Source organism: Sapajus apella, unplaced genomic scaffold (assembly GCF_009761245.1).
Source record: "Sapajus apella isolate SASKATOON/1434 unplaced genomic scaffold, GSC_monkey_1.0 scaffold9, whole genome shotgun sequence".
In the NCBI taxonomy this organism is placed as follows: Eukaryota; Metazoa; Chordata; class Mammalia; order Primates; family Cebidae; genus Sapajus; species Sapajus apella.
The window spans coordinates 26,102,603-26,122,410 of NW_022436949.1; the positions used below are offsets into that span (position 1 = coordinate 26,102,603).

At 32.0% G+C, this 19,808-nt stretch overlaps 1 protein-coding gene across 1 annotated transcript in view; it reads left to right on the plus strand.

Annotated features, from left to right (window-relative positions):
• Positions 1 to 19,484, plus strand: part of NDFIP2 (Nedd4 family interacting protein 2) — a 76,631-nt gene extending 57,147 nt beyond the window's left edge. The window contains exons 4-8 of the mRNA XM_032277456.1: positions 2,579 to 2,672; positions 7,249 to 7,373; positions 11,738 to 11,804; positions 14,399 to 14,504; positions 15,904 to 19,484. Of these exons, the coding sequence (XP_032133347.1) occupies positions 2,579 to 2,672; positions 7,249 to 7,373; positions 11,738 to 11,804; positions 14,399 to 14,502 (390 nt within the window). The 3' untranslated portion in view covers positions 14,503 to 14,504; positions 15,904 to 19,484. The remainder of the gene's footprint in view (positions 1 to 2,578; positions 2,673 to 7,248; positions 7,374 to 11,737; positions 11,805 to 14,398; positions 14,505 to 15,903) is intronic.
• The last annotated feature ends 324 nt before the right edge of the window (positions 19,485 to 19,808 follow it).

A 19,808-nucleotide genomic window follows, 5' to 3' on the forward strand; every position in this document is an offset into this window, starting at 1 on the left:
CTCTGTACTGATTTTTTTTTTTTTTTTTAAATCGAGGCAGAGTCTCACTCTGTTGCCCAGACTGGAATGCAGTGGTGCTATCTCGACTCAATGCAAACATCGGCCTCCCTATTTCAAACAGTTCTCCTGCCTCAGCTTCCTGAGCAGCTGAGACTACAGGAGCATGCTACCATGCCTGTCTAATTTTTTTGTATTTTTAGTAGACATGGGGTTTGACCATGTTGGTCAGGCTAGTCTCAAACTCCTAACCTCAAGTGATCCGCCCACCTCGGCCTCCCAGAGTGCTGGGATTTACAGGTGTGAGCCACCATGCCTGGCGTGGACTGATGTTTTAAAATACACAGTATGAAATATATTTTTGCAGTCACACTGATAGCTTTTTGTTCTTGCTGTGCTTTCATGCCTATTTCTTGAACTAATTTGAAATTATATAAAATTTTATAAATATTATAGTCATGGCCAGTTATTAAATTTATTGTATAAAGTTTACCTATGATATATGACTGTACAATTTAAGGAATCTTTGTGCCCAAATAATAAACAATATAAAATGGTTTTGAAAGTTTTTAAATTTCAGGATAGCAGTATGCTTAGTGAGACTACTATCCATGATTGTATGGAAAGAACATAGTGTCCTGGATTCAAGTACTTCTTTGACCCTCCTAATTATGTGATCTTGAGCCTAGCCCTAGCTTCTCAGACTGTCTCGCAAAATTGAATTATTCTCACTCAGCTGAGATGATGTATAGTATTAGTCCATTTTCACACTGCTGCAATGAAATACCCCAAACTGGGTAATTTATAAAGAAAAGAGGTTTAATTGACCCACAGTTCTGCAAGCTGTACAGGAAGCATAGCAACTTCTGAGGAGGCCTCAGGAAACTTACAATTGTGGTGGAAGGTGAAGAGGGGAAGCAGGCACATTTTATAGGGCATGGAAGGCACATTTTACAGGAAGAAGAGAGAGATTGGAGGGGTCATGCCATACACTTTTAAACAACCAGATTTCACAAAAAAGTCACTCACTTACTATTATGAGAACAGGGAAATGATGTTAAATCATTAGAAACCACCCCCATGATCCAATCACCTACCTCCTACCAGGCCCAGCCTCTGACTATTGAGGATTACAGTTGAACATGAGATTTGGATGGGGACACAGATCAAACCATACAATTCTGTCCCTGGCCTCTCCCAGATCTCATGTTCTTCTCACATTTCAAAATACAATCATGCCTTCCTAGCAGTCCCCCAGAATCTTAACTCATTCCAGCATCAACTCAAAAGTCAATAATCGAAAGTCTCATCTGAGACAAGGCAAGTCCCTTCCACGTATGAACCTATAAAATCAAAAACCAGTTAATTATTTCTAAGATAAAATTGGGCTATAGGCATTGGGTAAATTTTCGGATTCCAAAAGGAAGAAATTGGCCGACAAAAGGGGATACAAGCCCCATGGAAAACCGAAACCAAGCATGGCAATCATTAAATCTTAAGTTTCAAAATATTTTTTTTGAAACACTCTCACTCTGTCACCCAGGCTAGGTGTGATCTAGGCTCACTGCAACCCCCACCTTCCGGGTTTAAGCGATTCTCATGCATCAGCCTCCTGAGTGGCTGGGATTACAGGCAGGTGCCACCATGCGCAGCTAATATTTGTAGTTTTAGTAGTGCCAGGGTTTCACCATGTTGGCCAGGCTGGTCTCGAACTCTTGGCCTCAAGTGATTTGCCTGGCTTGGCTTTCCAAAGTGTGGGATTATAGGCGTGAGCCACTGCACCGGGCTAGAATAATCTTTAACTCCGTGTCTCACATCCAGGGCATACTGGTACAAGGGGTGGTTTTCCCAGGCCTTGGACAGCTCTGCCCCTGAGGCGGTGTCCCTGAGGCTTTGCAGTGTACAGCCTCTTCGGCTGCTTTCAAGGGCTGACACTGAATGCCTGCAGCTTTTTCAGAAAAAGACAGCCAATGCCTCTACCTGGAGGACATGTAGAAACATGATAGTCTTGTGAAAATTACCTCCCAACGTAGTCTGCTATTGATGGACATTTAGGTTGTATCCAATCTTTTGCTGTTATTAACATTGCTGCAATGAATTGTCTTTAATACATCATTTTTATAAGAGATAATATGTGTGTATATATATATCTGCAGTATATTTTAACAACTGGCATTGCTGGATCATAGGGTGTGCACATTTTTATTTTTGATAATTGCAAAATTGCCAGCTATAGAAGTGGTACTAGTTTATACTCCAGCACTGATTATGAAAGTTCTTATTTCCCAATCATTACTAATGCAGCACTGTAACATGTATCTTCCTGATACCATTTTTGAGTTTGATGTTATTCATCTTTTATCTTTTTTATCTTTAAAGTTACTCTTTTTAAATATGACCATGAAGCAGTACTTGCTAATAACACTTATTGATTACTTACTTTGTACCAGACATTGTACTTGTTTCATTTGTCTATATAACAAATTGAGAATATTAGATTTTGTTGAAGTTCTTATACTTACATTTAAGATGATAAAGTTGTAATTTTTAGCGAGCTATTCTAATGTAACATGTTTTACAGATTCAGGAGGAAGAGTGTCCACCAAGAGATGACTTCAGTGATGCAGACCAGCTCAGAGTAGGGAATGATGGCATTTTCATGCTGGCATTTTTCAGTAAGTCGTCTTTCCAAACTGTTTTATTTTTGTTTTTGCATGTATTGACTGTATGTGTAATAAAGTAACATGGTGAGGACAAGCAAATATTGTTAGCATGTGTCTACCTTGCTTAAAATGTAAATGGTTTCTGATATTGGACTAATGGATACTGTGATCATATGTTTAAATATGAATCCTAGAACTTACTAAACTCTTGCTGGATAATTATGCATTGCAGCCATTATGAAGCTGCTGACATGTAAAAGTATATATATAAACATATTTAAGCTATTTCAGATTTTTAAAGAGAAATGCTTGCTATGTTGGTGCCAATTCAGCTCCGTAGGAGCATATAGAATGAAACTATAAATTCTGCTTTTGGGGCAGAGGATTTCCATTTGAGTGTCCTAGAAGAAGGATTGGAAAAAGGGATATTTTGGGCAACTGGAACAGTATCACTTGAGACAGATGGTTCTGAAAGTGTAGTCTTATTTGCAGGAATGGCAAGAAGTTAGAGATGAGAAACTTAAGTAACATTTTAACATTTTGCAGAATTCTTAGTATTTGACTTATAAAGTAAATTGAATCTTCTTGAGGGAAGACTGTGTCATGCTCTTCATTATTTCAGTTCCTAATACAAAGATTGGCATAGTAAACTCATTAAATAAGATGCCCAGTAAACTGTTTAAATTACTAAAGCCAGTGGTAGAAATCCAATATTCATTTAAGTAAGTTTATTAGTCTCTTATATAGTTAATTTCTGTTCTCAACCTGGTTAAATGATCAAGCTTTCATTCTTAGATAGAATGCTGATTTAATTCAGTTTACTTCTAAGCTTTATTATGATCATAAAACTGAGAAATAACTTTTTAAAGTGCCACATTCCGCTTTAAAAAGTAGAAAATACTAACTTAATGAGTTGTCACTTTTGAGTCTGGAAGTTCATGTAAACCTCGTCTTCAATTTTGAAATGGTTTCTTGGTTCCTTTCTGTTTTCATCTGCTGAAGAAAAGAGGGGGAGGGGGATGAGGGAGGAGGGCAGGCAGCTCTTCAGATTTACTAATTGTAATATTCAGGTTGTCAACCAGCTAATGTATATGCAATATTTAAATCTTAAATTGATTTTCTAGTTAGAAATGTTAGGTATAATAAAAGAGGAATTGAACTCTGGTTACAAATGAGTGCCATTTTGTAATATTAGTCTTGTGAACCTTGGTTTTTATCTTAATTTTGGTTTAACTGGAATTCTACATATTAAAACACTTTAATAACAAACTTCCCACAGAGTTTGTTTACAAAAAGAGTAACTTAAACATTAATTGCATTCATAGTTATTATACCTTTTAAGAAACTTTAATTAGAAAAGAAAGGATGTAAATATATCGTAGGTATTGACCGACTTACAACCTATGTAACTTACGACCTTTCGACTTTACGACCGCAATTGCTAGCCACGACTGCTCCGTGTCTGGCAGTGCAAACGTTGCCCAGCTGGGCATATGACAGTGTGGACCACTTTCCGGCAGCACTACCATCTCCGCGTGCACCATTTCAACTGTTATCCCAGACTCGGTACAGCAATTTGTGTTTTGTGTCTTGGATATTTTTCATCAAACCCCTCCCAATGAACTTATTATACTGTACATTTCGAAGCAATGGACCCAAACATCGAATGATTTGCAAGGATTGAATGGATGGCGCACAATGTGTTTTGTCCGTGTCGTGAAATTTATGAAGAAAAAAAGAAACATACAATTCAGACAAAGCTCACCATGTTTATGAAAAACCAACTCTGGTAAACCCAACTGCTGCCTCAGATGACATCAACGATCCGCAGCCAAGCCCCAGCGGCCAATAAAATGTTTTGTACATGTTTATATATTTTGATATGTTTTGCAATTGGGAAAATGTTTCCTATGGTATTTTTTACACCTGTATTTTGTAATTTTGTATGTTTTGCAAATATTAAACCAGTTGAACTGGTAATACAGTGTTTTACTTAAACTTGATGAATGTAAAAATAGGAAACAAAATGATGTAGAGATGATACAAATGACATAAAATGAACAAAGAAAATTATGATATATAACAATAATGAAAGAAAATTATGATAAAATATGACTTAAAGATTTTTATAACATTTCACAGTACTGTACATATAGCCTACTCAACTTACGACCAAATCGTGTTAACGACTGGTCTGTTGGACCCAATCGTGGTCGTAAGTCGAGCACTGGCTATACTATTTTTACTATAAACACCTGTTTCTTGGGTATAAAAACATGTTATTCGACACCTTTTAATTATCCAACTCAGAACTCTTATTTCTCCATTTCGTTATTTCACTTACCACCAGTATCTTCTTTTTATTTCTTAGATATAAAGGCCTTGCACTGATATGTTATAAATGCATAATAACTTAGACACACTGGATGACTTTATTCTTAGCCAGTGATAGTATATTAATATGATGTAAATGTATATATTTATATTTAATATAAATTATATTGTACTCAATTTTTACTTGATTCCACACCTCATATATGTAATACTTCCTGTTTTATAAATATTGTACCAATATTATAACAGTAAATTTGTATTATTACCTTTATTAATTGATTTTTTTTTTCCTGGTAGGCTATTGGCCTGGAGTTTATTTGCTTGATAAGCATAGATTTGTTTGTCATCACTACCATCTAGTGGCTGTTTTTCATATTGCAACTTGCTATATTTTCCATGCATCTTATCTAATAGCTACTGTGGATAAGAAGGTCTAGAAATAGATTTTATTTTTAATGCGATTTATTTATAACTTAAGCATTTCAAGGTTATATAACTTGCACAAGTAAAATTATAGTGAATATCAATAAGACTGTTTCAATGAAAACCTTTTGATGGTTTAATTCTTTCCTTCTTTGTTTTCAATGTTTTACTTCACATAACCCTAAAAAAGTTTACACTTAAATTTGGTAAGGTAATTGCATATTCTTGTTCAGAAAATGTAAAGGAAGAAATGTTTGTAATAATGTTTTTGCTTCTTACATCCTTTAAAAGTGTTACCATGAAATGTCTCAGATACATGCTTTGTATGCTTATCTCTGATCTTATTTTTAAGAAATTTTCTAAGAGAATGGAACAGAATTTGGTTATATGCCAAACACTAACAATGAAAATTTAGTTTACAGATAATTGATAGTCTACGGAAATGACCTTAAACTTTAGTACTTTAAAATGTAATAGGCTCTTATTTGGCTCTTTTAAGAAAACTTTTCTTTGGAGGTTTAGCCATTTATACCATGTGTGAATCTTCACATCAGCATGCCATGGTAATGAGTAATCATCTGCATTTTAGACTTGAGGGAAGCATAAAGAGAAGGTATTTGTAATTTTAAAAGAATTAGAAGAGTGCTTTTGAAATGCAAATTCTGATTTGTAAGAAATTCCCAAACTCTCTTCCAAAGTGTCTGTACTATTTTGCATTCCCACCAGCAATGAATGAGAGTTCCTGTTGCTCTATGTCCTCGCCAGTGTTTGGTGTTGATTTTGTTTTTTTAAATTTTAGACATTCTAATAGTTTGGTGTTGGTATCTCATTGTGGTTTAATTTTTATTAGCAATTAATAATGTTAAGCATCTTTATTCAGTTCATTCTTCTGAGCACATACCATATAGTAGTCAAAAAGTTACAGTTTTTAAAGGAGCTATCTGAACACTACACATCTTGGAAAACAAAACAATGATGACTTAATCTGCCCATGAAAAGCTGTTTTTTACATAGCTTTTAGATGACATTACACGGCATAAGTAAATCCAGAAAAGGAGCATCTAAGAATTGTAACTATACCTGAAGAAACCCATAAAGTATTTGTGAAGTATTAAATTTTACTGTTTTGCTTTTTCTTTTCTTTCTTTATTTCTTTTTTTTTTTTTTTTTAATTGAGCTGGAATCTTGCTCTGTCACCCAGGCTGGAGTGCACATCTGTGCTCACTGCAACCCCTGCCTCCCAGGATCAAACAATTCTCCTGCCTCAGCCTCCTGAGTAGCTGGGATTATAGGCACCTGCCACCACACCCAGCTAATTTTTGTATTTTTAGTAGAGACAGGGTTTCATGTTGGCCAGACTGGTCTCCAACTCCTGACCTTATCTGGTCTACCTGCCTCGGCCTCCCAAAGTGCTGGGATTACTGGCATGAGCCACCATGGCCAGCCTGCTTTACGTTTTTTTAAAAAGCCAATTTTGTTGGCTGATTGCTTAGGCTGGACTTCTTGGGTGGAACCACACATGAGCTACATTGTGATCTGGTTTTTAGCTAGTTTAAAACTGCAGTTTCAACCGTTAATGATAAGCTTTCGGGAATGGCTTTCTGTTGGCCAAACTGACAAGAAACCAAGCTTACTCATTTGTTGATATACTGTATAGCAAATAACCCTTTTGCAAAAAGTAGGCTATAGTCCAAAAAGGCGGCTTAATTGGCAGAGTTAAAAAAAAAAGGGAGCTACTGTTTCCATTGAGCAGTGAAATATTATTAATATGTCTATGTTAATTTGTTTCCAAATTAAGGTTTAGTAAGATAACTGTTTCTGTTGCTTTTAGTGGCATTTATTTTCAACTGGCTTGGATTTTGTTTATCCTTCTGTATCACCAATACCATAGCTGGACGGTATGGTGCTATCTGCGGATTTGGCCTTTCCTTGATCAAATGGATCCTTATTGTCAGGGTGAGTGTTTTGATAACATGTATCTCTTTTATCTCTAAAATGAGACTTATGAAATTTTCTATGTGGTTCATAAATGGTTACTTTATTTTCATGAATTCAGTTATTTCAAGGCTTATTCTTAAATCCTATACTTAATCATTATAGTGATCTCTGTGGTATGAACACTTTGTAACTTTATGAGAAGTTGTTATTATAGAGTAAAGAACTTTGAAATCAGAAAAATTTAAGTTTGAATCTCATCTTTTTTATATGTCTTTTAACTTTAAGTTACTTAATTGTTCTAAGCATTAGTTTCTTCATAATAGGCTGATGATAGCTGCCTTGCAGGATTTTTATGAGACATGGAAATAATGTAATTAACGTACCTCACCCAGTTACTGCACAAATATATGTGCTCAGTAAATCATGGCTGCTATTATTGTAATATAGTGCAGGTATGCCTCAAATCAGTTAAAACATAAAAATTTTTTGTTTAGTCACATTATCATGAACCTTAAATATCTTCTCACTCTTTTCTTTTGAAAACATTGAGAGCTCAAAAGTAAAGGCCTATGAAGTAGTTACTCAAAAGTAAAGGCCTATGAAGTGGTTATTAGAACTCTTTTTTCCCTTATGCTTTCTTATTTTCCTGTTGTTCCTTGAAGTTACCCTCTGCCTTCTTATAATTTACAAGATAGTGTATAGGGAGACAATGGTAACTCCTTTTCTTTTCCCCATCTTAACAACTTCTCTAGTCCCAAAATAGTTTTCTGTGAAAATTGCATAGACATTAGTGTTGTTAGCATGATCATCCCCCAGCTCTTTACCTTTGCCTTTTGAAGGCCTCTTTTGACTTCTTTTTATAAATGTTTCTTCCTAGTTTTTTTTTTTTTTTTTTTTTTTTTGCAATAAGCTCTAGAAGAATGATCAAGAGTGGCCTTATTTATTGTTTTAATAAGTCTTCTGAAAAGTTACCTACACATTTTAAATGCTGTTATACAATTAATAACTTAAAATACATACATTCTACATTTAAACATTCATTTCTAATTGAATGAGCTAAATCCTCCTAAAATTTTTAGTAGAATCTTAGATCAAATATATTAGTTTCTCTTAAATGTTCAGACACTTTGATAATATATTTATATTATTAAGTTGATTTAAAAGTATCTATTATGAAAATATTAATGCTTATAGATGTAATGTATTTCTTCATTAGTTTAAAACTTATTTTATAGCTTCCCAGGGTTTCAGTAATCCTAGCGGAGCCATAGGTTTTGTTATTAATCAATTAATTCTTGGTTGGGACCTATGGACTGATTTCTTCTAAGATAATTAAAATTTGACCTATCTTAAGAACTATCCCCTGGCAATTTGTTGTTTTAATTTTATTGCAAAAAATGTACTGTGGGTTCCTAACACAAGTATAAATCTATTAGGTGTTATGGAACATAAAAGATAAGGACACAGTCCCTTCCATTGCAGAAATTAGTGTTAAAAAAACCTCAAGAGTTGGATCTAGATAAGTCCAATGTTGGTTATGATACTAATAGAATTAGGCACTATTATTCAAATAGGATTTCTCATCTAAATCACAGAACACAGAAAATGATATGAGGACTATTTTCTCAGTTCTCCCAAAGTTAGTAAATTGCTAGTATCATTCTAGATATATAAGAAAGAAGTTAATGCATCCTATATTACTTATGCCCTTAGGGTATTACAGCTTAATTTGCTCATAGGAACCTCAGGTTGAGAAGGGATTAGACTATCTAGCTATCAACTCTAGTTGATGTGGTAAGACAGGGAACTTAAATTCAAAGACTGGAGTTTCTTAGTTTGTAAGGTGTATGCTGGCATCAAGTTTCATCACTAGGACTGTTTAGTTTCCCTTAAAATACTTTTACTGAGTTAGAGTTCATGTCAGGCCTTTAGTGTGTATCAAGAAGTGTTACAAGGATTTTAAAAAATCTTTTGTATAAAATAACAATAACTGCCATTCATTTAATCCTTCGTGTGTGCCAGGCATAATTTGTTACAAACAACAAATTTTCATACTTTATATCTGATGCTGGCCATGATCTAGACATTTTATTGGTGATGAAACTAAGAATAAAAAGAGTCTAAAAATTTGCTCAATATCCCACAGTTTTTAATGTGAATTAATGTGAATTAGAATCTACGTTGGTCTCAATTCATTGCCTGTTTTCCTACTTCTGAACTACCTTGGTTACACTGTATTTTGACTTTTATTATAATGCTCCAAGTAATACATTCCTCTTAGAGTTTAGTGCTGAGAGAAAAGTTTTCTCCTAAAAACCTGATGTTTTCTTTCATTAGATAATAAGTAATTTATAAATCATACTGCTGCTCTCCATTTTGTTTCTGAGCTGGCACGAACCTTGGATTTTGTGTAAATATCTTTAGCCTAGGCTTTTGATACTATTTCTAAGGTTTTTATTGTTTGGTTAGAAATACATACATGTTTCATTAAAAACAAATCAAATACATTTTGAAAGTAGATAGGATGTAAACAATGAAATGCTGGTGTTATATTATTACAGTAAAATCAGATGAATTCTTAATGTTGGTTAATTTATTTTCCAAAATTGGATTTCGATAGACTGTGATTGGCCAATCAACATGATTGGTTTACTTATTTAAAAAAAAAATTAGCTTAGGCTTATGATTTTAGTATTTTAAAACATTTTTGTTAACATAGTAATGAGTCCAAAAGCATTTCTTTATCCTTTCTACATAGCGAATCCTTCTCTTTGACATCAGGGTGAAGGTAATTATATTTTTCACTTGGGAGTAAATAAGCAATAGCTTTATGGTAAATATTTTTGGTGATGAATGACTCTCTTCTTGATTTTCAGGTTGCCTGTTACTGGGTAACACACGGAAATTTAAAATGTATTGCTTTGGTTCTTTATTCTTTTTTTGTTCTTATAGCCTTTAAGACCTGTATGAAAATGTTTTATTTCTAATTGCTAATCACCTGAATAAAAAATAGTATAGTACAGTCTTGTATAAGCTGTGTCTTTTCAATTTCAAGTCCCTCCTTCATTGTACATATTTTAAAGATGTAGGTATATGTGGGATTTGTGTGTTTAGTAGTACTTTGAAATTTTAAATCTCTGAAATTACTATAAGTTAATAAATGGTTTATTTATTAATTGAAAATACTTCCTGGGAAAATACTTAAAAGGCTATACAGACTTAGGTAATCTTTATTTAATATGCTTCCTAAATGATAACATTATTTACAATTTGTAAGCTTTTTTTATTATTGCCAAAGTCTAGCATTTTTAAGCTTATATGAAAATTACCAACATGTAATTGGAAATCTTTACATATAAAGGTGCAGACACTTTTAATTAATATCAGATTTGAGAACAAGTCTGCATTTAACTAAATCATTTTTAGTTACATCAGATTCAGTTTGCAGGCCAGTGGAAACAGGGTGGGTAAACACAAGCTAATGTTTAGTAGTTTTAGAGTAGGTTATATTAAACACTTTTTAAAAAGTAATCATTTGAGGTACTGTTTTAGGTGCCAAAGTTATCTGAAGTAACTGAAGAAAATTAGATTGATTTCAAAAAAAAAAAAAAAACCCTTTTAAAATTAATGAGGTGTGAGGTCTAGAGTCTAATCAAGGAAAAGATACCTGTGCCCAGTATCATCAAACACTGCCTTCCATCTACCTGTTCATATTCCTACACCACAGAGAATGTAAAACTGTCCACCATGGTCACTAAGAGGAACTGTTGAAATGCCACTTTAAGGTTCGTTTAACTGTTCTCAGTTCACTGTTGGGAACTGAATACTAGAGCATCTAGTTTGAAAATTAAGACTCTAATAAGTTGGGGTCTTTATGCACCTAGAATTTTTGGCAGTGATTAACAGTAGGGGGTGTGCAGAAGGTCAAAAGCTCTTCTTTTTGGAGGTCAGTAGAACATCCCCATCTGATAAGATTAAACTAATGTGGCTTTTGGTGTTCATATCTGAAGCAGTGCATTGCTGTAGTGTGTTTGGGATGGTAGTTGTGGTTTTGAGAGATTATGAAGAAAGGACTGATGTGAACTTTTTAATGAGAAAATGTATGATTCAGACATACAGCATTTACTTTTATTTCTTGTGGGCAGTTTGAAACTTTTTTGTTTCTAAAGTATTTTGTGTAAGTTTTTTTACTATTGCATGAGATGATTTTTTTCTCAGATAATTCATATATATGTATGTCATTAAGTATTTTAATTTTTCCTTTGTGCTGTTTTTAAGTGTTAAAGATTATTTGAAGTAAATCATTCTGAAACTGAGGATAATGTATGATTTTCAAATTCAGCTATACAAATTTGGTTAATATATTTATGTTCACTCCATAGTTTTCTGATTATTTTACTGGATATTTCAATGGACAGTATTGGCTTTGGTGGATATTTCTTGTACTTGGTAAGTTTATTCTTAATACATTTAGTTTAACTTTGATATTTCCAAAAACTGTAAGATGTGAATAAACTATGTTGTAATTTATGTGGAAATTATTTTTCTACAGTAAAATTCTCACATTCAAACACTTGCATCTCACATTTTTAAACAATTCTATTCTACATAGCACCATAGATTTCTTAGATTTAAAAGCCAGAGGCTATCAGTGTAAAGAGTCAGTGGCGGGATGATAATAGAATGTTACAAAATTTTTAAATAACAGTGTGATAAAAAAATTGTCTTTAGCATTTGTCTTAGAAAATATACACAAACAACTTCTTTTAATGACCTTAGAGAATTTGAGAGTTGGGTTGCTTGGTGGTTCTATCCATTCTCTTATTTTTGGATCATGAAAACATTCTTTATGCATTTGAAATGTGCCTTGAATTAATCATTAATCAGTCAGGCATAAGGAAAAACTTCATGCCTAGTGATCACAGTACTTCTGTTGAGTTGTCTTCCTATAAGGCATGTCTTTTTATTAATATTGATGGAATTTTATGGATTTTCAATTTTCGTTCCCTTTTGTTTTTTACCTTCAATGTAAGGTAATTAAGTTAATCTTTAAATGACATTATACCTTTAATTCACATTTCAGATATATTTGTGACATAAGAAATACATTTTGTTTCTAGCTAAGATTAAAAGCCCTTGTTTCACTCAGAATTGCATCAGAAAAAAACAGCATTTCAGTAGGTGGCAGTCTTCTCTCTTGAGTTTTTATTTAGTCATACTGTTGGATCTTTCTTTTGGGAAACAATTTTCTTTATTAGTCAGATAAGGTCACTTAATTCTTTAATAACTATAGTGAAATAATTTTAGCATTGTGACTTTGCTGAGATGCCTCTGGAGGTGAAGCTAGTTTTATGTTGTTGTGTTCTGACTGCTGGAATGCTATGTTCTTTATTGAGTTTCTTAGCTAAAAGTGAAAAGGTTTATAAAATCTCTTAAGCATTTAAACATATTAAATGAGTACATTTGTGTGTGTGTGTGTGTGTGTGTGTGTGTGTGTTATTTAGAGATTGGAGGAATCTTAGGTAATTATGGCAGAGTAGAATACAGAGGACAATGTCAGTTTCACTTCAGAGCCATAATCTAGTGTTTGTTTATTTCAGGGAATGTGAAAATGTAATCAGTGATAAAAACGTTGCTCTCACATATGCTGAAAAGAATGTTGAGCACTTTGTAGAATGCTGAGAAACAGTAGCCACTGAGCGATTGGTCTTTAGATATGAACTGGCTGGCTTCTTTTAGAAAATGCCTGAAAAATAAAATGTGTGTTAGAAGCAGCAGCTTTAGAGACAAAGGGATTCCACAAATAAGTTGGTTTATATTTTTCAATAATATTTTTACATTTGGATAACAGTATTATTGTCTTTGAACAGCATCTGGAAAAGCATGAGGGTGGAATTTAGAGGGAGTCCTAAACAGAGGGAGTTAGGATATGGGAAGCAGATGAGATTGGATTTAGCTGAAATTTATACCAGTTAAGTCATCATTTGTATCTCTCTTCTATCTTTCCTCTCCAATTTACTGCACACGTCCTTCTTTTTTTAGTGATTAGCTGGGGTACAAATTTAGTTTGGGATTTCATCTTTTAAATTCACAAACTCCTTTTCTTCCTGGTGAGGAAAGTCATACACATACAATAGATTCTTCTGTTTTTGTTTTTGGACCCCCCCACTCCAATTTCCTTGTTAAAAATTTACTGGAGTTAATAAATGTTTCCCTAAGAATCATATGCTTAAGTATTTCTAAGGCTTATACTAATAATGGTAATGTTTTATACTTATCTTAATTTTTCATTTGAAACTTTAGAGAATTTCACAGGTATTGCTTTTTAAATCATTAAATATATCTGTGGTTATTATTTTACAAAGGAGAAAACTGAAATAGATATAAGATGTATCCCAAATAGTGTAAATCACTAGAGTGACTCTTCCAAGTCGTCTTTTCTAACTCATCTTAATTTTTATTATATTTTTTTATTATTACCTCAAAATAAGAACTTATAATTTAAATATGTACAAAATGCACATATCTTCAAATACAGATTTCACAGATGATAGGCACTTGATATCGCTGTACAGGCTTGTTTTTTTCTCCACAGTTATTAGCAACCACATGTATATTTTTTTCTTTTCATTTACTTTATATAAGTAAATATGTCTTAGTTCACTAAGTGAACTAAGTTACATCAATTGAAAAGATTGTTACATTGTAACATGGGGTTTTTATGAGTTGAATCAGTTTAAGTGCATCAGGTAACTTTACTACTTAAGAAAATCACTTATAAATGTATGTTTATATGTAATTCTGGATTTTTATAGCTAGATTTGCTTTAATTTTAGTACATCTAGGCTTAACAGATTGAAAGATTATATTTCCTTGTGACAGAGTTTATCCTTATATTGTAAAATATATTACAGAATGAATGGAAGTCTGCAAATAAAATTCCTTAAGCCAAGAGGATCTTGTTTATAATTGTCTATTTTAAATTTATCTTGCCCCTTTCTGTATAAGAACATAGTATATATGTATTATTTCAACCTTTTCAGGCCTGCTCCTTTTCTTCAGAGGATTTGTTAATTATCTAAAAGTCAGAAACATGTCTGAAAGTATGGCAGCTGCTCATAGAACAAGGTATTTCTTCTTATTATAGAGGTAAGAAATATTAATCTATGAACTCTGTCTATTCCCTTTATGTATTCAGATTTACCAGATACATATTAAATGCCTAATGTGTATTCATGATTTTTACTGTTAGAATATTTAATATTTCTTAATACTGCTAACAGCTTATTGAAATTTAATAAGTTGTAAACCTTTTTAGATGACTTTCAGATTTTTAAAATTGAATGTCATACATTTTAATTTTTAAAATACATAATGAGTGAACTGAAATTTTAAATCAGAATTTTAAAACTTCTCTATAAAGATTAACCATAGAATGTATGTGAAGTAATTACCAGCACAAAATTTGAAGGCTTGAAAACAAAACAAAATATGACATAGTACTTACACTGAAGGAATGGGCATTTTTGTATAAAACAATGTGAAATTACTTAGATAATCTGGTGGAGAAAAAAATCTGTGATTGAAAAATAATTTGTCTTGCAGTCCTTTTAATAATCTGGATCAAGGAATAAAAGTCTTGTGAAGAAAATAGTTCTGTTACTGTTTTTTAAATGTGTGTTAGTTTTTATCAACAATAAAGGCTACAACTTGAGTAAGTGGAAATACGAAGAAATGAATAGAGGTTGTCTTACTAGTTTTCCAGTGAGTTTCTGGAGGCTGTGTATACAGTAATAGTATTTATTTATTGTGCAGTGGGAGTATCTTCACATAAAGTAATCTCATACTGTATTCTGTTTTCTAAAGCAAGTACCATATCCGTTATGTCTTAAATAATGTAAAGTTTTAAAGCATTTGAATTCCATAACCAAAATGTCTACTAGTACTTAACTTCTGAATGTAGGACTACAAGGAACAAAGTGTTTCAAGTACACTAAAACAAAATATCTTTTCTAATAAATAAATTGTATCCTTTGTGATTTGGTTGCTTACATGTTATTTATATGTTATACATAATCTTATATAATTTACTTATTTCTTCTAGAGTACAATGAATACACTTGTATTTCTAGATCATGTTAAAGTATCATTTTAAGTGTTCCATTAAAGACTCCACCAACCACTCCCAAAGATGTCGCTTTTTTATTTTAACAAGCAAAATACCTTTGCAAACAGTGGCACTAAGAATTTGTCAATATTAATGATAAGATAAAAGGCAAAATAATTTTGCTATTTTACTAATTTGTGTGATTATCTTGTATGCGTTTTGAAGCATACAAATAAAATACAGTGTAAGTATTTTCCAGATGTAGGTCTGCTGGAGAAGTTTTACACTTTAGAGTATATTCTGACATATAGACTTTGTTATCTTTATCAAAAGAATATTATATACTTGATATAATTCTTCTATAAAATGTGTCTTATTATACTATGACTTAGATAAACACAGCTTAATACATTTTAAGACTGATTCTTTCTTTGTCTCCAGACTGCGTCAACCCGACATTCCTTTCTTATACCAATGTGAAATTTCCAGATCATCGGTAAACCTACAACTTTAATAGGATAGAAGACTACTTATAGCAGAAGACAAATTAGTGAAGAAAAGACAGAGCTTTGAATGGCAGGGTGGTTTATGTTTATAGGCCACTTCTGTTCATTCTTTAAGTATCTATGTTTCATTTGTTTTGCACATATGCATATGTGCCCATTTAAGAGATTTGCATATATTTGAAAGAAATCATGAAGTTGTAGCACTTAAGTCCAGTCACATTTGGTTAATCAGTGTTTGATATAATTGAAAGAGGTGAGTGATAAACAGTCTTCCAGCATGTAAATGCCATTGACTTTTGACCTGACATTTAGTATAATAAAAATGAGATTATTAACCATGTCAAATGATTTAGTTTCTGGCTCTTAGATTCATCTGGTAATTCTACACATGAAACATCTTTTGTTATATAAAATTTATTGAAATCTGCAGTACTGATTATTAGAAAGGATTTGTCAGATTTTTGAACATGACATTTACATTATTATTTAGGAAAACTCTTCCTGTAAATAACCATGCATAACTTACTTTCTGCAATGTTATCTTAGAAATTGTGTCCAGATATCTTTCATTAATTTTAAATTAAGTGAACTAAATATATATATGTATATGTATACATGCATACACACACACACACACACACACACACACACACACACACACACAGACAGACACACACATTTAGCAACCTGAGTGTTAAAGATAGAATTTGTTTTCGGACAAATTTTAAGAAAATGTGAGTGTACCGAATGTCCTTTAAAAGAAAAAGAAAAAATTTTTTAAGGGACACACTAGTTTTAGGGATTTTCAAATGAGAAGCTGGGTTTTTAGGATTGCCCATCTTAGAGATTCTTGCAGGAAGAGATTGTATTAGAAATTATATTTATTTCATTTAAGATAATTTTGAAAGTTAATTTTCTAAATAAGGTAATTCTCATTTGTGTTTGTCTTTTAAAAAGCCAATAAAATATCTTTCAGTATCATTGTAATATTTTTTTTAGAGTTTAATTTTTAAAGCTTAGCCTTTAAAATCTTGTGCTATTAATCGCTTCTTGCTTTATGACTTTAGGATTAACTTGTAAAAAACATATCCTGAAATGAGATATGCAAAACACTTATTTTCACATTATGGAAATGTGTTTGTGGCATATAAGGGTGTGGGTTCTGTGTGTGTCGTGAGAGTGCAGAACCATTATTACAACTGGAATTTAATTTACATTCATAAGCTACTATATTTCCCATCTTGCAAATTATTTTATGTCTCATCTGTTTTTCCTTTTGATTATATCTTTAATTTTGAATACCAACATTTAAAATGATGGTATATTATCTTTTAAACTTAAAAATTATTTAATACAGCTATATGGAACGTATAAAATTGACTTTTATTTATTATTAGACATTACTACTAAAAGGTACATCTAACTATTAAGGGACATTTTTCCATTTCCAAAAAATAAAATTTATTATGCTTTATAACCTCTTTTGTATTTCTCTGTATTTTCTAATTTTTTCATTGTCTTTGATAAATAAAACATAGTTTTGTTTTGCTAATACAGTCTATTTTTTGTTTTGTCTCATTCAGTTTACTTTCCTGCATAGAATTTTATTGTTGATTAAGTGTTACACCCCTTGAAGTAAAACAATAGCATGGGGTAAAGAAAAATATTTAGTTTAGTTGCCTAATTTGGAAATTAATAAAATTAAACTGTACTAATAACTTATTCAAACTCATGGTGGATCTCTTGCATATTAGTTTCTTACAGACCTGTACTTTATTCTTTCAATAATTTTTAAATGAAATTAACCTTTGCTACATGGTAATTTAAAATTACTAAGAAGGTTAGCTATCAAACATCGACTTACTAAAATTTCATTTTAGCTTTTATGGTATAAATGCTTGTTTTCTGAATATGGATATGTTACTTTTGATCCAACATCAAAACTTCGCTTTTTGTTTTGACTTTTCCCCCCCAAATCTATAAGATTCAAGTGTACATATTGATCTTAATTCTCTGTAATTGGCATAATTCAAAGGTAGCCTTAAATCTCATCATGTAAGCAGGGGAATCAGAATGTCATTTTCCAAAACTTAATGTTCTCGTTCAGACATATCAATTCCTGCATACTTCATTTCCTCTGAGCTTGAACAGCTGCTGTTGTGTTTTGGGGACAATTGATCATCTTTGCACTCTGCCTTAAAGATTGAAAACTCAAAAATCTTGTTAGGGGATCGAAACATTTTTGAGTGTGAACTGGGGCTTGGAAGTTAATGCAAAAACTTTTCAAATTATTTCTATTGTAAATGAATAAGCTAGTCTTGTCTAGGATAATCCATTTTTATGTATTTATGCAATAAACTGAATTTTAAAGCAGAAATACACTTTTCTATATAGTGTATGTGGGATAGATTTTAGAAATTTAGATTAAAATACAGATCCCATTACATTCAGTTAAAATGAAAATCTCTGCTTAATAGAAAAAATACTAATCTTTAGCCTATTATTTTGAGCCTATAAGATATATTTCATTTTAGACATGCCTTTGAAGTTGTTAACAGATTTTACCTGTTAAAACAGTAATTACTAATATTTTCAGTAAAATCTCTCCTAACAGGAAAAGTGGAGCTCAAAATATCCAACTGGAGAAAAATTTGGAGTCTCTTCATTTAATATAATTGTTTTCATCTACTATGTACTATTTCAAGAAGTGCAAAAAGTAATAATAGTGAATGTGATACTGTACTTAACAAAGGTAACATATATCCTTAGTTTGCTCGAAACAGTCCTCGTTATTCCTGTTCTCTCAGCTTAATACACTGTCTCACTCTCAAAAGTATTCTAATTTGGAGGATAAGTTATATGATCACCCTGTGTATAATTGTAGACTGTACCAAGAAGTGACTACTTTAGCTCCACTGTCCTTTGACGGATGGAACTGGGGTAAGGGCAGGAGCCAGTATTATCACCACAGTGTTTTCTAATCGACCATTTGGCCTGTAGAAGAGGAATAGTATTTTTTTTTTAATAGTTGTATTTGAATGATTCCAGCTTATGGTAAATACTAAACTGAATGGCTTTTATATTTTTAACTGCTGTTAAATGTTATGTTAACATTTATTGTTAGTTATTTAATTCTTCAAATAGTTATATGAAATATTAGCATATTTGATAAAGGTCAACTGTTAGATGATAATGTGCCATCCATTATCATAGGAATGTCCTAGCCTATATATAAAACATGCTGGCATGTATTTTACTTGTTAATAAAGTTGTATAGATGTGGAAGTGTCAACCTGTGATGAATCCTTTTCAAAGTCAGTTTAAGATACACATATTATCACCATTTTGCCCTTAACTAAACTGTTTGTGTGACAAACCTTTCAAGACTGGAGATGAAAACAACACTTGTGAAATTAGGTTGGAGTTGCAACATATTTTAACTTCTAGCTATTTGTATGTCAGGAGATAGATTGTGGCTTAATTTTAATAAACATAAATATTAACTTTTTGAAAATATTTTATGTTCATTTCTACTTTGTAAAGTATCATTGCTCACCTAGGTCAGACCTGCTTATGGGTGTGGATTCTTATTTGGGACGTAATGCTAACATGCAAAAATTTCCTGCAAGTAATTAAGCAAAATAGAAAACTCATTTCACACTTTTAAAAACATGTTTTTAAAGTTCATTTAAGTTCAGAATATTTTCTTCATTTACTTTTTTAATGCTTTTGAGCCTATATTTCATTATTTTTGTTTTTGTTTTGAGAGTTTGAGTTACTTGCTTCTAAAAAATTATTCTTATTTTAATAGAAACTATTATTAAAAAAAAATTCAGCAAC